This window comes from Megalobrama amblycephala, linkage group LG13 (assembly GCF_018812025.1).
Source record: "Megalobrama amblycephala isolate DHTTF-2021 linkage group LG13, ASM1881202v1, whole genome shotgun sequence".
NCBI classification, from domain to species: Eukaryota; Metazoa; Chordata; class Actinopteri; order Cypriniformes; family Xenocyprididae; genus Megalobrama; species Megalobrama amblycephala.
In genome coordinates this window covers 33,301,412-33,321,080 of record NC_063056.1, presented here as the reverse complement: position 1 = coordinate 33,321,080, position 19,669 = coordinate 33,301,412, and the positions used below count along the sequence as shown (strand labels likewise).

Sequence of the window (19,669 nt, the reverse complement as noted above, 5' to 3'; positions counted from 1 at the left end):
TCCAATTCAGAGCGAGTCTTCGAAACGGCTGAGCAACACAACAAAAAGAACTAGGTCAGTAAAACCGGTTGGTAGTTGAGAAGGACAAGGGCACAGCTGTTCATGTGGCATGCATAAAACACCTTTCGCTCTCCAAGCGTGTCTTTTCACTGGCTGACAGTCTTCACTGCAGCATCAAAACAGCGGCTTCTGATTGGGCAGCAGTGACATCACCAGAAAAGGCGGAACACTCCTACTGGGTAATAGTGATGTCATGTGTTCGAGAGTCAGACGGCTCAGACACAGCCCCACCTCCATCACTCCACTGCCAAGAGCACTCCTCCTCTTTTTTCTGTCACTCTATCATCTTCCTGTTATTCATGAACTCAAACCTCACATAATAACAGTGTTTCAGGACTCTCTGTTTAATTTGGTCCCTGGAAATATTTCTGTGTTTTAGCTGGACAAATTCACTATAATTATAACTAGCAAGTATGGTGTTTTTACATATGCATGAAGACAGTAACAGTTATTGAACGATGCCAGTTTACTAGGGAACAAATCATTACATTTGCATTGAAAGAATGTTCTGCGATCAATACAGGTTAAACTGTATTAACAGCATTTATGGCATTGCTGATTTTTTACATTTATATTTAATGTTAAATAAATATTAAATATTTCATATCAAGTACAAATGTTTACATTTAAAATGTAATTTATTTCTGTGATGGCAAAGCTGAATTTTCCACAGCCAATTATTTATTTATTTATGGTTTAATGTCATATCAGCAGCAATGGCTATATTCATGGCAATCAGCTGTATCACTTCAATACATTGTATACAATAATTTAACAATTTTGTCACCATACAAAATCAGACATATATACCAATAACAACAACATAAATAACAACAATTACATAGAGTCTTTCAATTGAATATTCGACAAAAATTCTAAAATTACTCCAGGAGAAACCTTTTTTAAAAGGTCCATTAATGTGTTCTCTGTATAAAACCGTTGTCTAATATTATTTTAAAAAGTCCACAGCCAATTATTATTGTCGTTCAATTATTAATAATGCTATACACATACATTTTTTAGGATGCTTTCATTAATAAAAAGGTCAAAAGAACAGCGTTTATTTGAAATAAAAATCTTTTGTAACATTATAGGATTCCAGACTTTCCACAAAAATATTAATCAGCAAAAACATTTTTGACATTAATAATAAGAAGAAATGTTTCTTGAGTAGCAAATCATCATATTAGACTGATTTCTGAAGGATCATGTGACACTGAAGCCTGGAGTAATTCAGTAATTCAGCTTTGCCATCACAGGAATAAAATTACATTTTAAAATATATTTTCTCATAGAAAACAATTACTTTAAATTGTAATGATATATTACTGTTATTATTAACTGTATTTGTGATTTCAAAAACCTTTCAAAAATCTTACCGACTCCAAACTTTTGAACAGTATTGTATATATGTAAGCAATAAAGTTTAAGCGTAGCGGAGTGCCTGCAACCCCTTCAGCCATGACTTATTCACGATACAGCACTAGCCTTGAGTACCTTATTGCTTTTATAAAATGGTTACCACACAATACAAATATTAAAGCCAAAAATATGTATCAGTGCAACTTTCATGAAGTAAACTCTTACTAAAAGCCTTCCTTCCGCCGGAAAAAAATAGTCCCTGACTGTGAACAGGAACAGTTACATTATTACATTAGCAAAAGCCATTAGATGACGGCAAAGACTGTCTTTATGAGTGTGTCAGTCAGTAGCGAAGACTTTTACATTGAAAAGACTGAATTGTTGTGAACACGGAATAAATATAAATATATATATTTAAATCCTGAAACTTTAAATTATATAATCACTCAAATAATAGACACATGAAAGTATTTATATTCATGCTCAAAAAATGAGCTTTACCTTTTTAAATGCCTAAAGTGCATGGCCCATTTCTTGCATTGCAAGTACCATAACTGAGTCCTAAACACAACTAAGGAACAAGTTCAATCTATTTCCTGTGGTAAATGACATTGTGCCACAAATACTGCTGAGCGAACAGAAGTGAAACAAACACTTCTTTAAATAAAGAAGTAATAAAAAATAAAATAAAATAAATCACACACATCAATGAAAGAAAGAGACAAAAAGACCATGCTAATAATCACGGATCTTAAAATGAAACTAACATCTCCTCCCTAACCAGAAGTGTTTCTTGAAGAGTTTCTACTCCTCTTCCCATTGCATCTGCAGGGATATCCCTCTGAGCATCTAGTGAGGATGCACTTAAAAAAAAAAAAGAAGCAGCTTAAGGGAATGCTGCTGACTGCGCAAGTGGGAGGGGGAAACACACTGACCTGCTGCTGTCACAATCTGAATCCTTGCTGAGAAGGCTACGGAGAGACCAGCGAGAGCGCCTGCTTAGGGAGGAGCTCCGTGACCATGAGCGGGATGGGGGTAGGAGAAGCACAGTGGGGCTGCCCTGCTCTTCCTCTTCTACATTAGAAACCATTGAAGGCAATGGAGATGCACGTGATGGGCTTTTATCTCTTTTCCCTTTCCCCTTATCCCAATGGTTCTCTGATGCATCTGCTTGCTGTGCCTTGGCTCTCTTCTTCTCTCGGTTACGGCTGCGTAAGTGGAACCGGTGTGGCCGTGGGCTTGGGGAGCAGGACCACGACTCCGTATCGGATGAAGGCGGAAGAATGTTCAGGGTTGGAATGGGAATGGGCTCAGCCATGGTGATTTCAGGTGGTGGTGTCACAGCCATCATACATCACCTAAAACTTTCTGCATCAGTCTACGGCTGACAGTTTCATTGAGTACAAGTTTTATCATGCACAATCATTCACTGAGAAGCACCAAATATTTCTTACTCTCTAGTGTCTTCGTCTTCTACATCGGGTCTGGAAATTCCACTAGAGCCCAAAATAAATATTCCATTACAGAAATACAATCTGATGACAATTGGAAAGGCAACTCACTGTCCTGAAGAAAGAAGTCAGCAGTTCAGCTTCCTTCACAGATGTACAGCGTATATACGGCATAATGTCCTGCAGCAGGAACTGAAAAAATGGGGTGGAGCCATCACTGAATTCTAATACGCATAAAAGTGTGCAGCCATCTCTTCTGCATGCCATTTATCGAAGGGAAAAAGATGAGCATTTGAGACTTGCACCCATAACTGCTTGATGTCAAATCCATCTTCTTCCTGTTTCTCTGCTGCTATTAAAGACTTCCTTCCACAAGCACAGATCACAACAAATGCAGTTTTGCAATCTGCCTTGTCATTGCGATTTGCACATCAGATATGATAAGATCATGTTGCTGAAAAGGGGAAAAACTATATTTGTCTTTTCGTCAAGCTACAGACTGAAAAAAACATTTTATTTGAGCTACTTCATATTTTACACAAAAACATATCTTTACAGATAAATTGTATAATATTTTGGTATATCATAATATATTAGGGATGCACATACAGTACTAACATCATTTAACACTTAGGGCTGATTTTAAAGCAATTGTGAGTCACTGTTTTATTTTAACAGTTTGGCCAAATGTCAAAGAGATCCAAAGTCTCAAATCTACATGCATAAGAAATATACATAAAGTATATTGAAAGTTTGGAATTGGTAATATTTTTTCATGCTTTTTAAAGAAGTCTATTATGCTCATCAAGTCTGCATTTATTTAATAAGAAAAACAGTAATATTGTGAAATATTATTACAATTTAAAATGACTTAAAATAGAATGTTTTTCTATTTTAATATATTTTTAAATCTGATGGAATTACTCCAGTCTTCAATGACTCAAAATCAATTCTTATCATTCAATACTGAAATCAGATGTGCTGCTTAATATTTTTGTATTTATTTAAAAATAAATAAAATAAAAGCATTCATTTTTCAATTAAAAAAAAACTTACTGACCCCAATTTTTTAACTGTAGTTTCCATAGTATTGCATTCCTAATATATTTCCACATAATTATTAAAAAAACTTTTTTTAAAAAGAAATTTCATTTTATTTAGCAGACAAAGCTTGTGTCAATGTATTGTTGGACAATATTCTCCCATATTCTTATGGTATAGCTCCTCTAAATGAGATCAAGATTGACAGAGCAGATCAACAACAACCTGCATACCCGGTACTAAGTGGCATTTAATACACGCAAGCTGTTGTTAACGTATGGGTGGAGTAACCGTTGGTTGATTACAGTACAATGTAGCCATCATCATCACTCTGTGATTGTTTGTCATCTGCCACCTGAAGGCTTTAAAAACACCTCTATTTAACTAGGCTGCTAACATGAAGGCTCTATCAAAAGAAGAGGTGAACCAAAACCTGCACTGTTTACCGTTTAGTTTTCTTATGTATGCTACTGCCTGCGATTAAACTTGAGTGTAAAACTTTAAGAGCTTAATCCAATAGAAAACATAATGAAATACCCAGTGAATTTTGAACAGCTGCTAAGTGCTCACTTATTACTGTATTACTGGATTTTATCATGTTGCTAAACTTGCTTCAAAGGGAACATAACACATTTTGTTCGATGGGAAGGCACATGTGAAGAGAAAACTGTTTTCTTTTCTAACAAATTGCACAAATATATTTGCACAAATATAGTGTTTACTGTGGGTAAAGAAGAAAAGGTTCCCACAACTAAGTGCTTTTAAGCAGAACTCTAGGTCTTCTTTCCTGTCAGTGGCACCACAAGCTGGTGAGCCATGCTGAGACAAATCAACCACAATGATACAAGAGATACACAGTGTGTCCTCTTTATTGTTCTCTTTCTTTCAGAGCAAAGATGCCTTCCTGAACTCAATGAAATTACCATAACAATCAAGCAATTTGCAAAGGACAAAACTTTAAATACAAATTCCTCCAAAAAAAAAAGTGAACCAAACAGTAGTAACATATTCTATCATGCCAAGTGAAAAATAACCAAATCAGCGGTTATCAAACATGACCTTTATACTTCTTAGGAAATTGTGTAGAACTTCCTGGTTATTTGCGGATTAATAAAAATTCCTGTGAAAACCTTCTACAGAAGAGTTTCATTATCATCGGCTTCAGAACAAGACTGACAGCCAGTTACTAAAGGCAAGGACAAGATCTGCCACTTTATTTACTTTCCTGTTTGAACAAGCTAAATCATGTCTAGGTTTTGTTTGAACAAATCAAACCAGAGCTGTTAACACTTTCACTTGCACATATAGTAAGTGTAATAAAAAAACACCACAGTGCAATAAATAAAAATGATTTTATAGTCAAATGAAGGACATCAATGATGCTTTATGAACCTAATAAAAGTCAAATAAGCCTAACTTAATAATAATAATAATAATAATATTAATCATAATAATTCCTACCTTCCATTGGACGAATTACCCCCATTGTTTTTTTCCTGTTCGGCCTCATACACCAGACGGGCGACAGTACGAGGGGTGATGTTAAAATCCACTTTTTCGCAAGAACACATCAGCACCCCTAATTTAGCCGGCAAGCTAAAAAAAAAGTAGCTTTCGACGCCAGTTTTCAAATTAAGCCACCGTTTTCTAATTATTTATTTCTGTTTAACTATTTCAGGTTAACATAACATACGCTGAAATGCGTAAATGTCAAATCATACTGCAGTAAACAAACCATGATAGACGTTAGCAGTTCTAACGAACAGGTCAGCTGTACTATTCAAGACAGTTGGGGAGAATACTAGTTGCTAGTTGGCTAGCATGCTAATGATACCGGTGGTAGAGAAAACGGTCCTCTGTTTACTTTTTCTTATCCATTAATTCGCCTTTCCGCCATTCCAAAATCCTAGTCACGACTCACAGGACTAGGTGATGATCTCATGGTTTGGTCTATTAAAATGTGCCTCTTAAAATCATGTATCTATTACATTTTAGGTTACGAACTTTTCATAAGTTTAAATGCTTCGCGAAGAGACAGTAAGATAGAGAACAGTTTCCAATGAGACGGGCAAAAAGTGGACAGGGGTAGATTCAGACGCCAAGATAAGTACAATGACGGTTTGTGACTTAAGTCAATTAAAGTTTGAACTCACATGATGAGAATCATAAATAAAAACATTCGCCGATATTAAAACACGGCCAAAAGCGGAAAACAATAATTAATGAAAAGTATACTTAATTACAAATACCCCCTCACTGGTTAGTTAATGGTACAGTCCAGCGAGAATCTCTTTAGTGTGCGCAGACAAAATCTAACGGGTGTTTTGGCGTTGTGTATAAACAGGCCTGTACACAAAATAATTCATTTTAAACAGCTTTAAAATGTTTAAAAAATACATAAATTAATGAATAGTATATATAAGACGGTTCACATTACCAACGCCTTATTAGGAGAAATAAAAGTAACCAATGTTCATGCCAATTCATCAAAAATCTAATAAAATGTATCAGGATGCAATTAATATACAGGCTAATAAATATAAATATTAGATATTCCTATACTATAGTACGTTTAATCAAATGAGTATCTGTCATTAATATTCAATTTTATTTCTACTCCACTAAACTTATTTATTTGCGTACTGCGCCCTCTTCAGGGCATTAAGTGTATAGCGCGTTTAACATAAACTCATAAAAGAGGAGGAATACCTTAAAAATATGGGAGTCCAACAATTATAGTTTGAACATATAAATTGGTAACAATAGTAGAAATTTTAAAAGAGTGAAGTATGATAAATCCGCTTACCTTGAATGCTCACTTCATGGCTTTTAATAATCATTATTCTGGACTCAATCAATGAGAGATGAGTTTGGAATTGATATTCTTTTCCCCTTTCAGCCCGTTTCTCGACAAGAATAGGTTCACATTGCACTCAAAAGGCTGAAGAAAAACACAGACACTTTATTATGACTATTAATTATGACTATTACTATTCTTAAGGCGACAGTCCATCCATATAGTAGGCAACCTTACCTGATTATAGGCTGAATGCAGGTAAAGTGGGCCATTTAAAGGATTAGTTCACTTTCAAATTAAAATTTCCTGATAATTTACTCACCCCCATGTCATCCAAGATGTTCATGTCTTTCTTTCTTCAGTCGAAAAGAAATTAAGGTTTTTGATGAAAACATTCCAGCATTATTCTCCTTATAGTGGAGTTCAGTGGAGCCCAAACGGTTGAAGGTCAAAATTACAGTTTCGTTGCAGCTTCAAAGGGCTTTAAACGATACCAGATGAGAAATAACTAGAGAGCTAGTTCAAGATGAGCATTTATGGTTAAAACGTATACATTTTTTAAAAAAAATTTTAGAAAATGAGCGATTGTTTCTCTATATAAGACCCTTATCGTCTGGGATCGATGTAAACTGTAATGTAAACATGTAATTTTGACCTTCAACCGTTTGGGCTCCATTGAAGTCCACTATATGGAGAATAATCCTGGAATGTTTTCCTCAAAAACCTTATTTTCGACTGAAGAAAGAAAGACATGAACATCTTGGATGACATGGGGGTGAGTAAATTATCAGGAAATTTTAATTTGAAAGTGAACCAAAGCTTTAAGTTTGATAGTACTGTGCTCAATGGGTTTACACTTTTAGAGCATGACAATGGTCTTTAATTAAAGAGACACTATTTCTTTAAATGATAAAATATTTTTGGTTAATGCACCTCAAAGGAGGACACCCTCATGGTTAAAGGTAGAAAACCCTCTGACATAAGATTTTATTTTCTAAATTATAAGGTTGCTTACTAAATGTAAACAAATATTATTGTGACAGTTCCTATTTTGTTTGTTACCACAGTTAACAGGAAATAAAATGCAAAGAATAAAATGTATTAAAAAAAAGTTAGTTTTCTTGTAAGGTATTTAAATATGCTGGCCCACTTTGGCTGAACATGTTAGATAAAGTGGGTCAAGTGGACAACCTTTAAACTTCAGTAATTATATTCAAATTCATTAAATAAAATGACATTCATTGATTATTTTATAGTTGTAATCTACTCTTTAGAAAACAGAAGTGAAGAAAGTGAAGAAAGAATGACAGGAGCAAAATGTAGATGCAAAACATAAAATTTTAAAATATGGACACAATTTAAGTTCATTTAAAGTGTTTAGAGAAAACAGAGACAGAAAAAAAAGATTTACAATATTTAGTTACAATTTTAAATGTTCCTCATATTCATTTTTTGTTAGCCTATTTGTTGTTGCATGTGTTATAGTCTCATTTTGAGTTAATTTTCATCCATTTTCTGATTTCTAAATATATTCTGATGATCTGATTTCATCAAATTTAATGTCAACACAACATTTTCTATCAGTTGTTTTGAATTTTACACATGCATTGAGTGAACTGATTAATTTTACTCATAGCCTAGGCTATATGCTTTTAGGTTTGTTAAATATGTTGTTGAATATGTTTGTTTGATAATATGTGTTAATACATCATGTATTTTTAAATGGATAATGTTTTAAACAGGATAATGTTTGATAAATCATGGATGGCTCACTTTACCAGAACAGCAGGCCCACTTTACCTGAAAAGAAATTTGTCAGGAAAAACCATATAAAAGCAAAGCCATCTCCTGTGTAGCCTACTTAAACCTTCCCTCAGATTTTAAATATTAACCGTTTATTTACGTGTCATTAGGCTAGATAAATGCGTAAAACTTTAGTCTAGCTATATATTATTTTAATGTAATATGCTCTAAAAAGGAACATATAAAATGTTCCAGTCTCCAGCTTTTGCTGTCAATAGGTTTCCGCGGGACCGTTTCGTTTATTAAATATGAAATAACCTTGACTCACCTCTTAATTCGCTTTTGACAGGGTTCCAACACTTGCCCTCTCTGTGTGTCGTGACCCTTTTACAGTCTATGGTCGTGACTCGTCTGATTTTATGAGTTGCTCGTGTTGGAGTAGGCTACTGGAGAGATTCCATAGAGTTGTGTTGCTGTGCGTCTTCTGATGGCATTGAATGGGTATTTGGAAACTCGAGCGGTGCTAAATATAAAAGTTCACCAGCTCGTGGGCGTCGGTAAGGAAATCAAGTGGGACACTTTGCTTACTGCCTGGGGTTTGTTTGGGGAGGGCGCGCTTGACGCTCGGGGAACCAAAACAACCTTCACTCCGTAGTAGTTTGTCAGTTACTCAGTAAACCTCTGACGCAATATGACATGACATGACATGTCAATGTAAATACTTTACCAACACACATACCTGGTCTGAAGGACAATGGTTTGACCAAAAACAAAACAACAACAACAAAAAAGAAAGAAAAACACTAGAATTCTTCTTTTGTGTGTGTGATTTAGCCTATTAAGCATATGATATCAGAACAAAAAGAGAAAAAAGTATAATTGAGATAGTGGAATTATTTTCCAATTTCCATCAGGGAAGATTTTGTTAACCTTGCTCTCAATGAAATGGCCTTGTGCTCCAGAGTAAACTGACACTGAACATCAGTGCCATGACAAGAAAACAGCAGACACCAAGGCTGCATTTTAAAATACAGTAATAACACTGAAAATATTATTACAATATAAAATAATTGTTTTCTATTTTAATACATTTAAAAATGTATTATTTTATTCCTGTGATGGCAAAGCTGAATTTTCAGCATCATTACTCCAGTCTTCCGTGACACATGATCCTTATTCAGAAATCATTCTAATATGATGGTTTGCTGCTCAAGAGACATTTCTTATCATTATTATCATTATTATCTGCTACATTTGCTACATGCTACATTTGTGGTAAGATTTTTTTTTAGTGAGAAATTAATACTTTATTCATCAAGGATGCATTTAATTGTTCAATAATGACAGTGAAGACATGTTACAAAAGATTTCTATTTAATAAATGCAAATAAATGCTGTTCATTGAACTTTCTATTCATCAAAGAATATACTAAAAAAAACCAATTTAAACATTTCCTCAGGGAGAACTATTGCAGCTTGTAAATCTTTACATCTCCCTTTTTATAGAACAGACTTTAGCATCTTTTGAAAAGGCCTCCATTGTTATTTACTTACACTCATTTGTCAGTAAAATTCTGCGGAAATTCAAGCAGAACTCTTTTGCATGTAAACTCTTGTGGCCCTTGTGACAAAACCCAGCATTTTGCAAAATGCTAAAAAAGCTATTTACATTTTTACTATTGGTACTATTGCTATTGATACTTAGACTTTATTTATCCTTATGATTTCACAGGAAAGCTGTTATAATAAACAAGTTTGTGTTTGTTGTTGTGAACATTTTGATTGCAATGTACATCTTTCAAACAAAGGAGGAGTATGCAAATATTTTCCAAGCACAATTTATAATGGAGATTTTATATGAGAGGAGCTATAGACTATTATAATTAGTTTCCATATTACATATAGCCTTCATGTTAATTCATTTTTTAAGAGCACTAACCACAACAACTCAAAAGGATCAGGGCTAGATCTCATTAATGTCCTTGACTACTGGCTTATGGTCCCTGAAGTTATCTCATAAGCTACAACATAACTACTACTACACCTAGTTATTGTGTATATATCATGTTCATTCCTTAGGTCTACCTATAATAATTAAAAAAAAAGACTTCTGAGAATTTTAACATTCAAAAACAAGTTATAGGCCTGTGTGCTGATTTAATGTGGCAAGCCATTTAGCTATTTAGCTATTCCTTAATACGAACTACTATTTTTGTTGCTATTTTTTAAATGTTAATTATGTATCTTTTTCAATTTCACAAGTAACAATTTATTATAGAAACTACTAGATATTAAATACTTATTATGGCCTACTATTTCAATTGTTAGAAACAGTTTTACTTACTACTAACTGGACTGTATAGCCATCCTTAGTCATTAAATGTAGGTTAGGCAATTTAGTAGAGGCTAGCAATAGCAAATAGCTTTGAAACCATTCGATCCCACCTTCCCTTCAAAGTGCTCAACTACATATAATAGTAAAGAACCTAAACAACTTAAAGAGCACTGACTTGTACCACCTGAATGCTGCAGATTCATTTTGCCATTGATATTGCCACAGAAACACATAATTCAGAGTCCAAGGACAGCTCCGTGCAACATCATGTGTTGCCATCTCGTAATTATGGTAATTATGACATGGTGTGAAAGTGAAATAAGCTCATTGTTTTGGTTCAGGAGGAACTGTAAAAGGTGGCTTCTGTTTTGTTTTTGGTGCACGGTGTCTGTACAACTCTACATAACATCATGGAACACGCTGATGACTTGTGATGTCTGCGCTAGCAGGATACACTTAGGTATTGTTATACATGTTGACAGGCAGGTAAGACATCCTATCATATATATTATTTAGACCACTTTTGTTATTGATTGCCATCAGGATGTGAAGAGAGTTTCAACCAGTATAACAAAAAGTGTTTTGGAAAAATGTTGCCTATACCCTACCTTTAAGAGCAAAATAGATAGTAGTGTCTTATAAATATATACTAGTAAGCTAATAAATACAAACTAGGTAGCCCTCTACCAGTATTAAAGGGTAAGTTCACCCAAAAATGAAAATAATGTTATTTATTACTCACCTTCATGTCATTCTACACCCATAAGACCTTCGTTCATCTTCTGAACACAAATTAAGATATTGTTGATGAAATCCAATGGCTCATTGAGGCCTGCATAGACAGCAAGGCCATTGAAACTCTCAAGGTCCATAAAATATATTTGAAGCAGTTCATGTGAGTTCAGTGGTTCTATATTAATATTATAAAGCGTCAAGAACAAAATAAAGACTTTTCAACAATTTATAGTGATGGGCTGATTTCAAAACACTGCTTCGGAGCTTTACGGATCGAATCAGTGGATCGTAGCGCCAAAGTCACGTGATTTCAGCAGTTTAGCCAGTTGATAGGAGATCCGAATCACTAATTCGATACAAAAGATTTATAAAGCTCAGAAGCTTCATGAAATCGGCCCATTTAGATATTGTTGAAAAGTCGTTATTTTGGTTTTTTTTGGTGCACAAAAAGTATTCTTGTTGCTTTATAATATTAAGATAGAACCACTGAACTCACATGAACTGTTTCAAATATGTTTTTAGTACCTTTATGGATCTTAACAGTTTCAATTTGCTCTCTATAGAGGCCTCACTGAGCCATAAGATTTTATCAAAAATATCTTAATTTGTGTTCTGAACATGAACGAAGGTCTTACGGGTGTAGAACGACATGAAGATGAGTAATTAATGACATTATTTTCACTTTTGGGTGAACTAACCCTTTAATTACGATACATTCTAAGTGAATTTTTTATATCTGAATCACAGACCTCCATATAATTCAATGTAATTTTTGTTAGCAATAACAATCAAACAGCTAGCGTATGTCACTGTTGGGATAGTGACTAGCAAGGCTACTAATGAAACTGAATATTTAACCTTCTATTGGATTATTTGCTATTAGTATTAAAAGTCAAGTAAAAACATAAAATAGAAAAAAATAGTTTAAGGGACTAAATGTTAAAACGGCATGCCACACGATTATTGGGTGATCGTATAGCAACTGGACGCCGCTCGTCCGAATCTCGCTTCTCAAATTCCGTGTTGAGTTGCAAGCACAAGGATTCACACGGTCTATACTTAGCTCTCCTAAACGTCAAAGTCCGCTGCAAGACACGATCTGTTTTTTAGTGTGACGCGATATTTTAAAACTTTAAACGCTTTTCTTGAAATACTTTGAAGGCTGAAGGATTATGTTTGGTTTAGGATAATCAACTGAAGAGTTTAGCCTGTTGAGCCCAGTAATGTTTAAGAAACTCTGATAATAAAGAAGAAAATAAACGTGAGACACGCTATTTCAAGAAAGGGATTTATGAATGCATCGGTTATACAGCTGTGTGAACTGTGAACATGTCACTAGGAATGATTTCATTTTTGGCTCTCTGCGTCTTTTTTATTCAAGGTAAGTTATAAAACATGCTAGTGTGAAATTATTTATTAGGGGTCATTATAATAATCATTATATTGAGTGGATATATTAGTGTAGTCATAAGATGCTCCTTATTTGTCTATTTATTGGGCTGCATTAATAACATCCCTCGTTAAGCCTTCTGCCGTTGAGTATTAGTCTCCGTGTAAGATCCTGTACATTTATTGCTCAGGAACGCAACGTTTTCAAAAATAAAATTGACGATAATGCACGATAAGCAAAGAAAGAAAATAACTCAATAACAAAAACGATAGGATATTAGGCTTTTGAACTTTCTTAGTGTTAATAATCTATGACCCTCTGCACCAGTTCACCTTTGCTTAACGCTTCTGAACTTCTTGCATCTCTTTTTCTTGCTTGTTCAATATGACTCATTTTAGTGCCGCAGGGCCAAACTGGATGTGCTGAAGTGGATTCCATGACAGAGGCTGTGGCTGGAGAAAGCTTTCTGTTGGGTTGCATTTCCTGCAAAAGAAGAGAAGAAGTGCCAGGTTCTGCTATTGTGGACTGGCACTTCAAACCAGCTGGAACTGAGGAGTTTATCCACGTTAGTACGGAGATTATATGGATCAGAAAGCCTGTTGTCAGGGTGTTCGCTCAGCTTGACATATGTAGAACTTCCAGTAAATGCTTTACTCTTTAACAAAAAGGTTCCAAAAGGGGGTTTTTGCATGCTATAGAAGAACCATTTTGGGTTCCTCAAAGAACCTTTCAGAGAACAGTTCTTAAAAAAGAACTTATTTTCTTAGTGTGAAGAACATTTTAAAATCTGAAGAAACTTTTTTTCACTATCAAGAATCTTCTGTTTAATTGCAAGGTTCCATCAATGCCAATAAAGCACCTTTATTTGAACATTACTCAGTTTAAATGAACTGAAAAGATCTTTAAAGACACGTTTAAATCTTTACGTCTGGTTTTATCATTAATATCTCTGTCCCTCTCAGATTTTCCAGTATGAATATCCTTACCCCAATATTCGTCATGAAAACTATGAGGGAAGATTAGAGTGGCAAGGGACTATGGGGACAAAGGATGTGCAAATTGGTGCCATCTTCATTCACAATGTCACATATAACGACACTGGGACTTACCTCTGTACCTTCCACCGCACGCTGTACCTTTTGCTGGATGAGGAGCATGTGATAATAAATAAGGAGGTGGAACTCACAGTTGTGGAAGAAGGTGAGACTCATTCAAGTCCCACTCATGGGTGACAAATTTGCATTTCAACTAGTAATTTGAATATCTGAATTTGTTGCTCCCCCAGCAAACCCTGAGCTGACGGCTGTAATCTCAGAGATCATGATGTACGTGGTGATCGTAGTCCTGCAGTTGTGGATGATTGGAGTGCTGATTTACTGCTATAGGAAGATCTATGCTGAGAATGAAGCTCGAGAGGCCAGAAAAGCTGCACGCTCTCAAAACAAGTAAGGCTACTTTTTTTTGCACCAGTTTATTTCAAAATAAATGGTTTGGAAAACAGTTGGGAAAACTGCACTGTAAAAAATGACTGTGATTTTAACAGTAAAAGACTGTAAAAATGCTGCGGTGAAAAACTGTCAATTGGTTTACAGAAAGTTTCTGTACTATATACGGTGAAAAACTGTAATAGATCTAACGGTACATTTAATGTAATTTTACGGTAAAATACCGTTAAATTCACAGTTTTTGGAAGTGAAAAATAACAATTCATTGTAAAATTTACAGTGAAAAACCGTAAATTGACATTCCCACAATTCCCTGCGTGACACTTCACATTTGATATATTTTTGTTGAAATAACTCTGTTTCTTCTTAGTTTTTCTCATTTTTTTTCTAATCAGTTGTGTACATTAGGGTTTTATGTTACATCTAATGTTGTTAAATTAATGTTTATTGCATTTTTAAAATTTCATGCATGTTACCATGATGGTGTTTAGTGTGTGTGTGAATGACACTGTGTGCACCTTCTATATATTAGTATTGTCCTCCTCAGCTTGTGGAAAAGCTGCTTGTGATGAACTTTGATTCATCATGTGACTCTCATCACCACTGGGTTTGGTGACTGTCAGTGTATTATAAAGATACAAAACAGATATTAGTACTTCATTAGGTTAGTAAATTAACATTATATCAGTTAATGAAATATGTTATTTTACCGTAAATTTTACTGGGATTTTTTTTACAGTGTACTGAAATCCAATGTTAAATATACATATTTAAAATGTAAAATTCACATGTAACTCCGTAAGTATGTTTACGGTTTGATGTCATTTTTACAGTATTGTTCTGGTAACCACAGCTGCCGGTATTTTTCCGTAGAAACAACGGGATTTTTTTTACAGTGTGTCAAAAGATGTTTTAATGTTTTTGAATGTCTTCTAATGCTCACCAAGGCTACATTTATTTCATGAAAAAATACATTAAAACAGTAATATTGTGAAATATGTTTTCATATTTTCCATATTTTTTTATTTGAATATATTTTAAAATGTAATTAATTTCTGTGATTGCAAAGCTGAATTTTCAGCATCAGTACTCCAGTCTTCAGTGTCATATGACCCTTCAGAAATGCTGATTTGCAGCTCAAGAAATATTTATTATCAATGTTCATAAAAAATGTTGTGCTGCTTAATATTTTTGTGGAAACTGTGATACACTACCATTCAATATATACCATTTCACTACCATTCATTCATAGTTTGGGGTGAATTTTATATATATACAGTACAGTCCAAAAGTTTGGAACCACTAAGATTTTTAATGTTTTTAAAAGAAGTTTCGTCTGCTCACCAAGGCTACATTTATTTAATTAAAAATACAGTAAAAAACAGTAATATTGTTAAATATTATTACAATTTAAAATAACTGTGTACTATTTAAATATATTTGACAAAGTAATTTATTCCTGTGATGCAAAGCTGAATTTTCAGCATCGTTACTCCAGTCTTCAGTGTCACATGATCCTTCAGAAATCATTCTAATATGCTGATTTGCTGCTCAAATAAACATTTATGATTATTTTCAATGTTGAAAACAGTTGTGTACTTTTTTTTTCAGGATTCCTTGATGAATAGAAAGTTCAAAAGAACAGCATTTATCTGAAATACAAAGCTTCTGTAGCATTATACACTACCGTTCAAAAGTTTGGGGTCAGTAAGAATTTTTATTTTTTTGAAAATAAATTAAAGAAATGATTACTTTTATTCAGCAAGGATGCATTAAATCAATCAAAAGTGGCAGTAAAGACATTTATAATGTTACAAAAGATTAGATTTCAGATAAACACTGTTCTTTTGAACTTTCTATTCATCAAATAATCCTGAAAAAAAATATTGTACACAAATATTTTGTACAATTGTACACATTAAATGTTTCTTGAGCAGCAGATCAGCATATTAGAATGATTTCTGAAGGATCATGTGACACTGAAAACTGGAGTAACATGCTGAAAATTCAGCTTTGCCATCACAGGAATAAATTACTTTGTGAAATATATTCAAATAGAAAACAGTTATTTTAAATTGTAATAATATTTCACAATATTACTGTTTTTACTGTATTTTTAATTAAATAAATGTAGCCTTGGTGAGCAGACGAAACTTCTTTTAAAAACATTAAAAATCTTAGTGGTTCCAAACTTTTGGACTGTACTGTATATATATATATATATATATATATATATATATATATATATATGTTTTAATCCACAAGGACAGTAAATTGAATCCTATCACAGCTTCCACAAAAATATTAAGCAGCAAAAACTGTTTTCAACATTGATAATAATAAGAACCATTATTAATAATTGAGCAGCAATAATAATTTATAATAATTGAGCACTAAATCAATATATTAGAATGATTTCTGAAGAATCATGTGACACTGAAGACTGGAGTAATGATGCTGAAAATTCAGCTTTGCATCACAGGAATATGTAATTAAAATGTATTTATATTTTAATTTATATTAAAATAGAAAACACTTATTTTAAAATGTAATAAGTGAGCAGAAGAGACTTCTTTAAAAACATTAAAAAAATTTCCAAACTTTTGAGCGGCTGTGTATAATGTTATTTATACCTTTCCGATTCAAAATTTCTTTTTTTTCATCTTTTGTTTTCACAGATTTATTGACTCAAAGGACCCTTGTGATGGCGTGTATTTGGAGTAACTACAGTTTTGGTTAGTAGGCTTATTAATTTTCAGTGAATAGAGACTAGGTTTCATGAAGTTAATGCTAATGAATTACATATTTCTATTGATACAATCCTCTGTATATTTCTAGTGACATTTCTATAGCATTGCATTGACTAAGCTAATGCAGAACACAGAATGATTAATAAACCACATGGCAATAAAACAGGTACAACATTGTATCAACAAGACATGCAAAGTTGAATCAGGAATATAAAGAGTCTGAATGAACAGACTGAAGAAACTAAAAGGGTTTGTGGAAAAGAAACAAACATCTGATTTCTTGACTTTGTTGTTTATTGACTGGTGATAAAAAGATTTAAGTGAGCAAAGACAATTTTTTCAAGACATTAGACAAGTGTTTTACTCCTCAATAAAGATATGATGGACCTGATTTTGTGACAGATTCACTTTCCCTGAGCCTCAAGCTCTTGAATTAGAAAGATCTCTGACTTCTTGAGAGCTTGATATAAAGCATCTTTCCCTCTAGCGCCAGCAGAGTTAATTGGGCCTGTTAATAACTCTCTCATCTTATTTGGTTTGGTTTTCTCAGCACGAATGTTACTGTAATCCTCGACTGAGATGACTTTCTTCTGAAGAAGTTCATCTAGGATGGCGTCCACATTGTTAACTCTTGCTATCAGTGCTGTCCAATTCGTATCGATGAATTGCTCTATAACAGAAAAGTAAACGTGCATGTGGTCAGATTGTGAGGAAATGATGATGGAGTTCATATTAATATGTTATATGTATTCTCATTTTATTTATTAGGTTATATATGAAAGCACTCATTGCCTTCAAAGAGTAAAGAGATTTAAAACCTACTTTAAAAACAGTTAGACTTACTCACCAGCAGATGGAGCCCCCGGGCCAGGTCCAGGAACAACTGGAGCTCCTGCAAAACAAGGGGAAGTTTATGATTCCCCATTTTCACGTTCCACATTCAAACCTCATTGTGCACAACAAACTATACATGGATTGTGATGAAGAATTCAGCTGTAATTGTTATTATAACCGATTGTTTAACTGGCCCTTAAGATTACTATTATCCTTTTCAAAATATTGCAATCAAGTGTTTAATGGGTGTTACACGGAGGTCAAATGAAATTGAAAGTAAAATTGAGTTCAAGTCTAGAAAACAATTAGAAATATGTAAATTAGTAAATAATTTAACGATTCTGATTCTTAACGAATCTTTTAGTAGGCCTACTTTTGGGGAACAATATTTACAACAACAACAAAAAAAAAAAAAAAAAAAAAAGGAAAAAAAAAATACAATTCGCATTAAAACCCTTTCCGTTTTACTTTTAAATGGAACCGGTTCTAATGTCTGAAGAACTGGTTAGGTTTCCAACTATTTATAATAATTAAAACATGAAACATAACTTTACTTCGCGTGCACTCTTCTCCTATTTGTCTTAAGATTCGGGCAGGTGAAGAATACTTCCGTCTAGTAGTAGCCTACTTTGTCTACGCTATCGATTTAAACGCCTTCCTTCTGAAATGAGTTTTGTATTATTTCATAATAGTTTACTTACCGTCTCCTATGTTCTCTCTGAGCTCCGTTGCCAGTTGATTACAGCCAATAACCTCTAATATTTCGAGTGTTACAGGAACAGCGCCTGGCTCTGTGAAAGTGTTCACCATCAAATCAGCGAGGTCTAGATGGTCTTGAACTTTTTCAATTGTAGCTTGTCGTACGCGCGGTTCTTCCTTCCGATCGCGCAATTTGAGTTTAAACTTTCTTAGATTTCCCTCCCCCAGATCCTCAAAAGTATTCTCCAGGTGTTCCTTCTTAGATTTCGGCATGGTGCCTCAAAGTTTCATGCACTTGCTTCAAGAGGCTTTTGACGTATAGGCGGAGAATGAACCGCTGCAAAAAAGCGCCCTCCTACGTGGTGATCATTTCAGCCGAGACGGTGTGTCTTACCTATAGCCAACTCTAAACATTGACTCATTTCCAAACCACTTTCTTGTAAATATACTGGGTTACAAGAGAGTGTATATATATTGGTATGTTTTATCTAAACGTTTGTTATCTAATGCATGACCCATTTGTAAAGTATGCTTAATTCTAATCTATTTAGTTATTAGACAGAACAAGAATCTAGATTCGCTGTTGAACTGAAGCTGCTCTCTTTTCCCATTTTGTATTTTTGTGATCCAAAAAGTAGAAAGAGGATTCAGATGAAACAATAAAATTACTTAAATCATATGCACACAGATGTCCCTGGTTCCTCTTGCATCAGTTTGCTCTAATTAACTAGGAAGGATGTGACAAAAAGTCAGTGGCCAACAGCGACTTGAGGTTGTGGAGTTCGCAGGTTTTCTCTGTGAAGCTCCACCCTCCTAAAACCATTGCTAGTTTCACACTATGTAAACTAATGCAACTGCTTTACTTCCTCATTTTTTGAAAGAATAACTAAACTGGTTTCCAAGGTACTGCAATATCTAATAAAAAGAAAATTTGTTTGAAAAGTGTGTCTGTGCTATATTTTATTATCTATACATTATAGTTACAGCTGTTATAAAAGGAAGAATATTAGCCAAACTATTTATTTTA

At 34.0% G+C, this 19,669-nt stretch overlaps 3 protein-coding genes across 6 annotated transcripts in view; 1 reads left to right on the top strand and 2 right to left on the bottom strand.

Moving 5' to 3' along the window:
- gramd1a (GRAM domain containing 1A) overlaps positions 1 to 8,969 on the bottom strand; it is a 36,944-nt gene extending 27,975 nt beyond the window's left edge. The window contains exons 1-4 of one of the 4 annotated variants that reach the window (XM_048152379.1): positions 8,783 to 8,969; positions 6,721 to 6,855; positions 2,877 to 3,327; positions 2,358 to 2,780 (exon numbers count right to left, since the gene is read on the bottom strand). In XM_048152379.1, coding sequence (XP_048008336.1) covers positions 2,358 to 2,773 — 416 coding nt within the window. In that variant the 5' untranslated portion in view covers positions 2,774 to 2,780; positions 2,877 to 3,327; positions 6,721 to 6,855; positions 8,783 to 8,969. Of the gene's footprint in view, positions 1 to 2,357; positions 3,328 to 5,375; positions 6,651 to 6,720; positions 6,856 to 8,782 lie in introns of those variants that run through there. The other 3 variants (XM_048152380.1, XM_048152377.1, XM_048152381.1) reach the window with 3 other exon arrangements.
- A 3,580-nt stretch (positions 8,970 to 12,549) lies between these two features.
- On the top strand, positions 12,550 to 17,500 carry si:ch211-225p5.8 (uncharacterized protein LOC555567 homolog). The gene is made up of 5 exons (XM_048151864.1): positions 12,550 to 12,905; positions 13,313 to 13,479; positions 13,877 to 14,114; positions 14,200 to 14,359; positions 17,038 to 17,500. Exons 1-5 carry the CDS (start codon positions 12,854 to 12,856, stop codon positions 17,081 to 17,083), a joined length of 663 nt encoding a protein of 220 aa, XP_048007821.1. The 5' UTR covers positions 12,550 to 12,853; the 3' UTR covers positions 17,084 to 17,500.
- On the bottom strand, positions 17,386 to 19,369 carry LOC125242861 (PYD and CARD domain containing). Its single transcript, XM_048151865.1, has 3 exons — positions 18,645 to 19,369; positions 17,957 to 18,001; positions 17,386 to 17,779 (listed from the first exon to the last, which is right to left on the bottom strand). The coding sequence occupies exons 1-3, from the start codon at positions 18,913 to 18,915 to the stop codon at positions 17,514 to 17,516; spliced, it is 582 nt and encodes a 193-aa protein (XP_048007822.1). The 5' UTR covers positions 18,916 to 19,369; the 3' UTR covers positions 17,386 to 17,513.
- Positions 19,370 to 19,669: the final 300 nt, after the last annotated feature.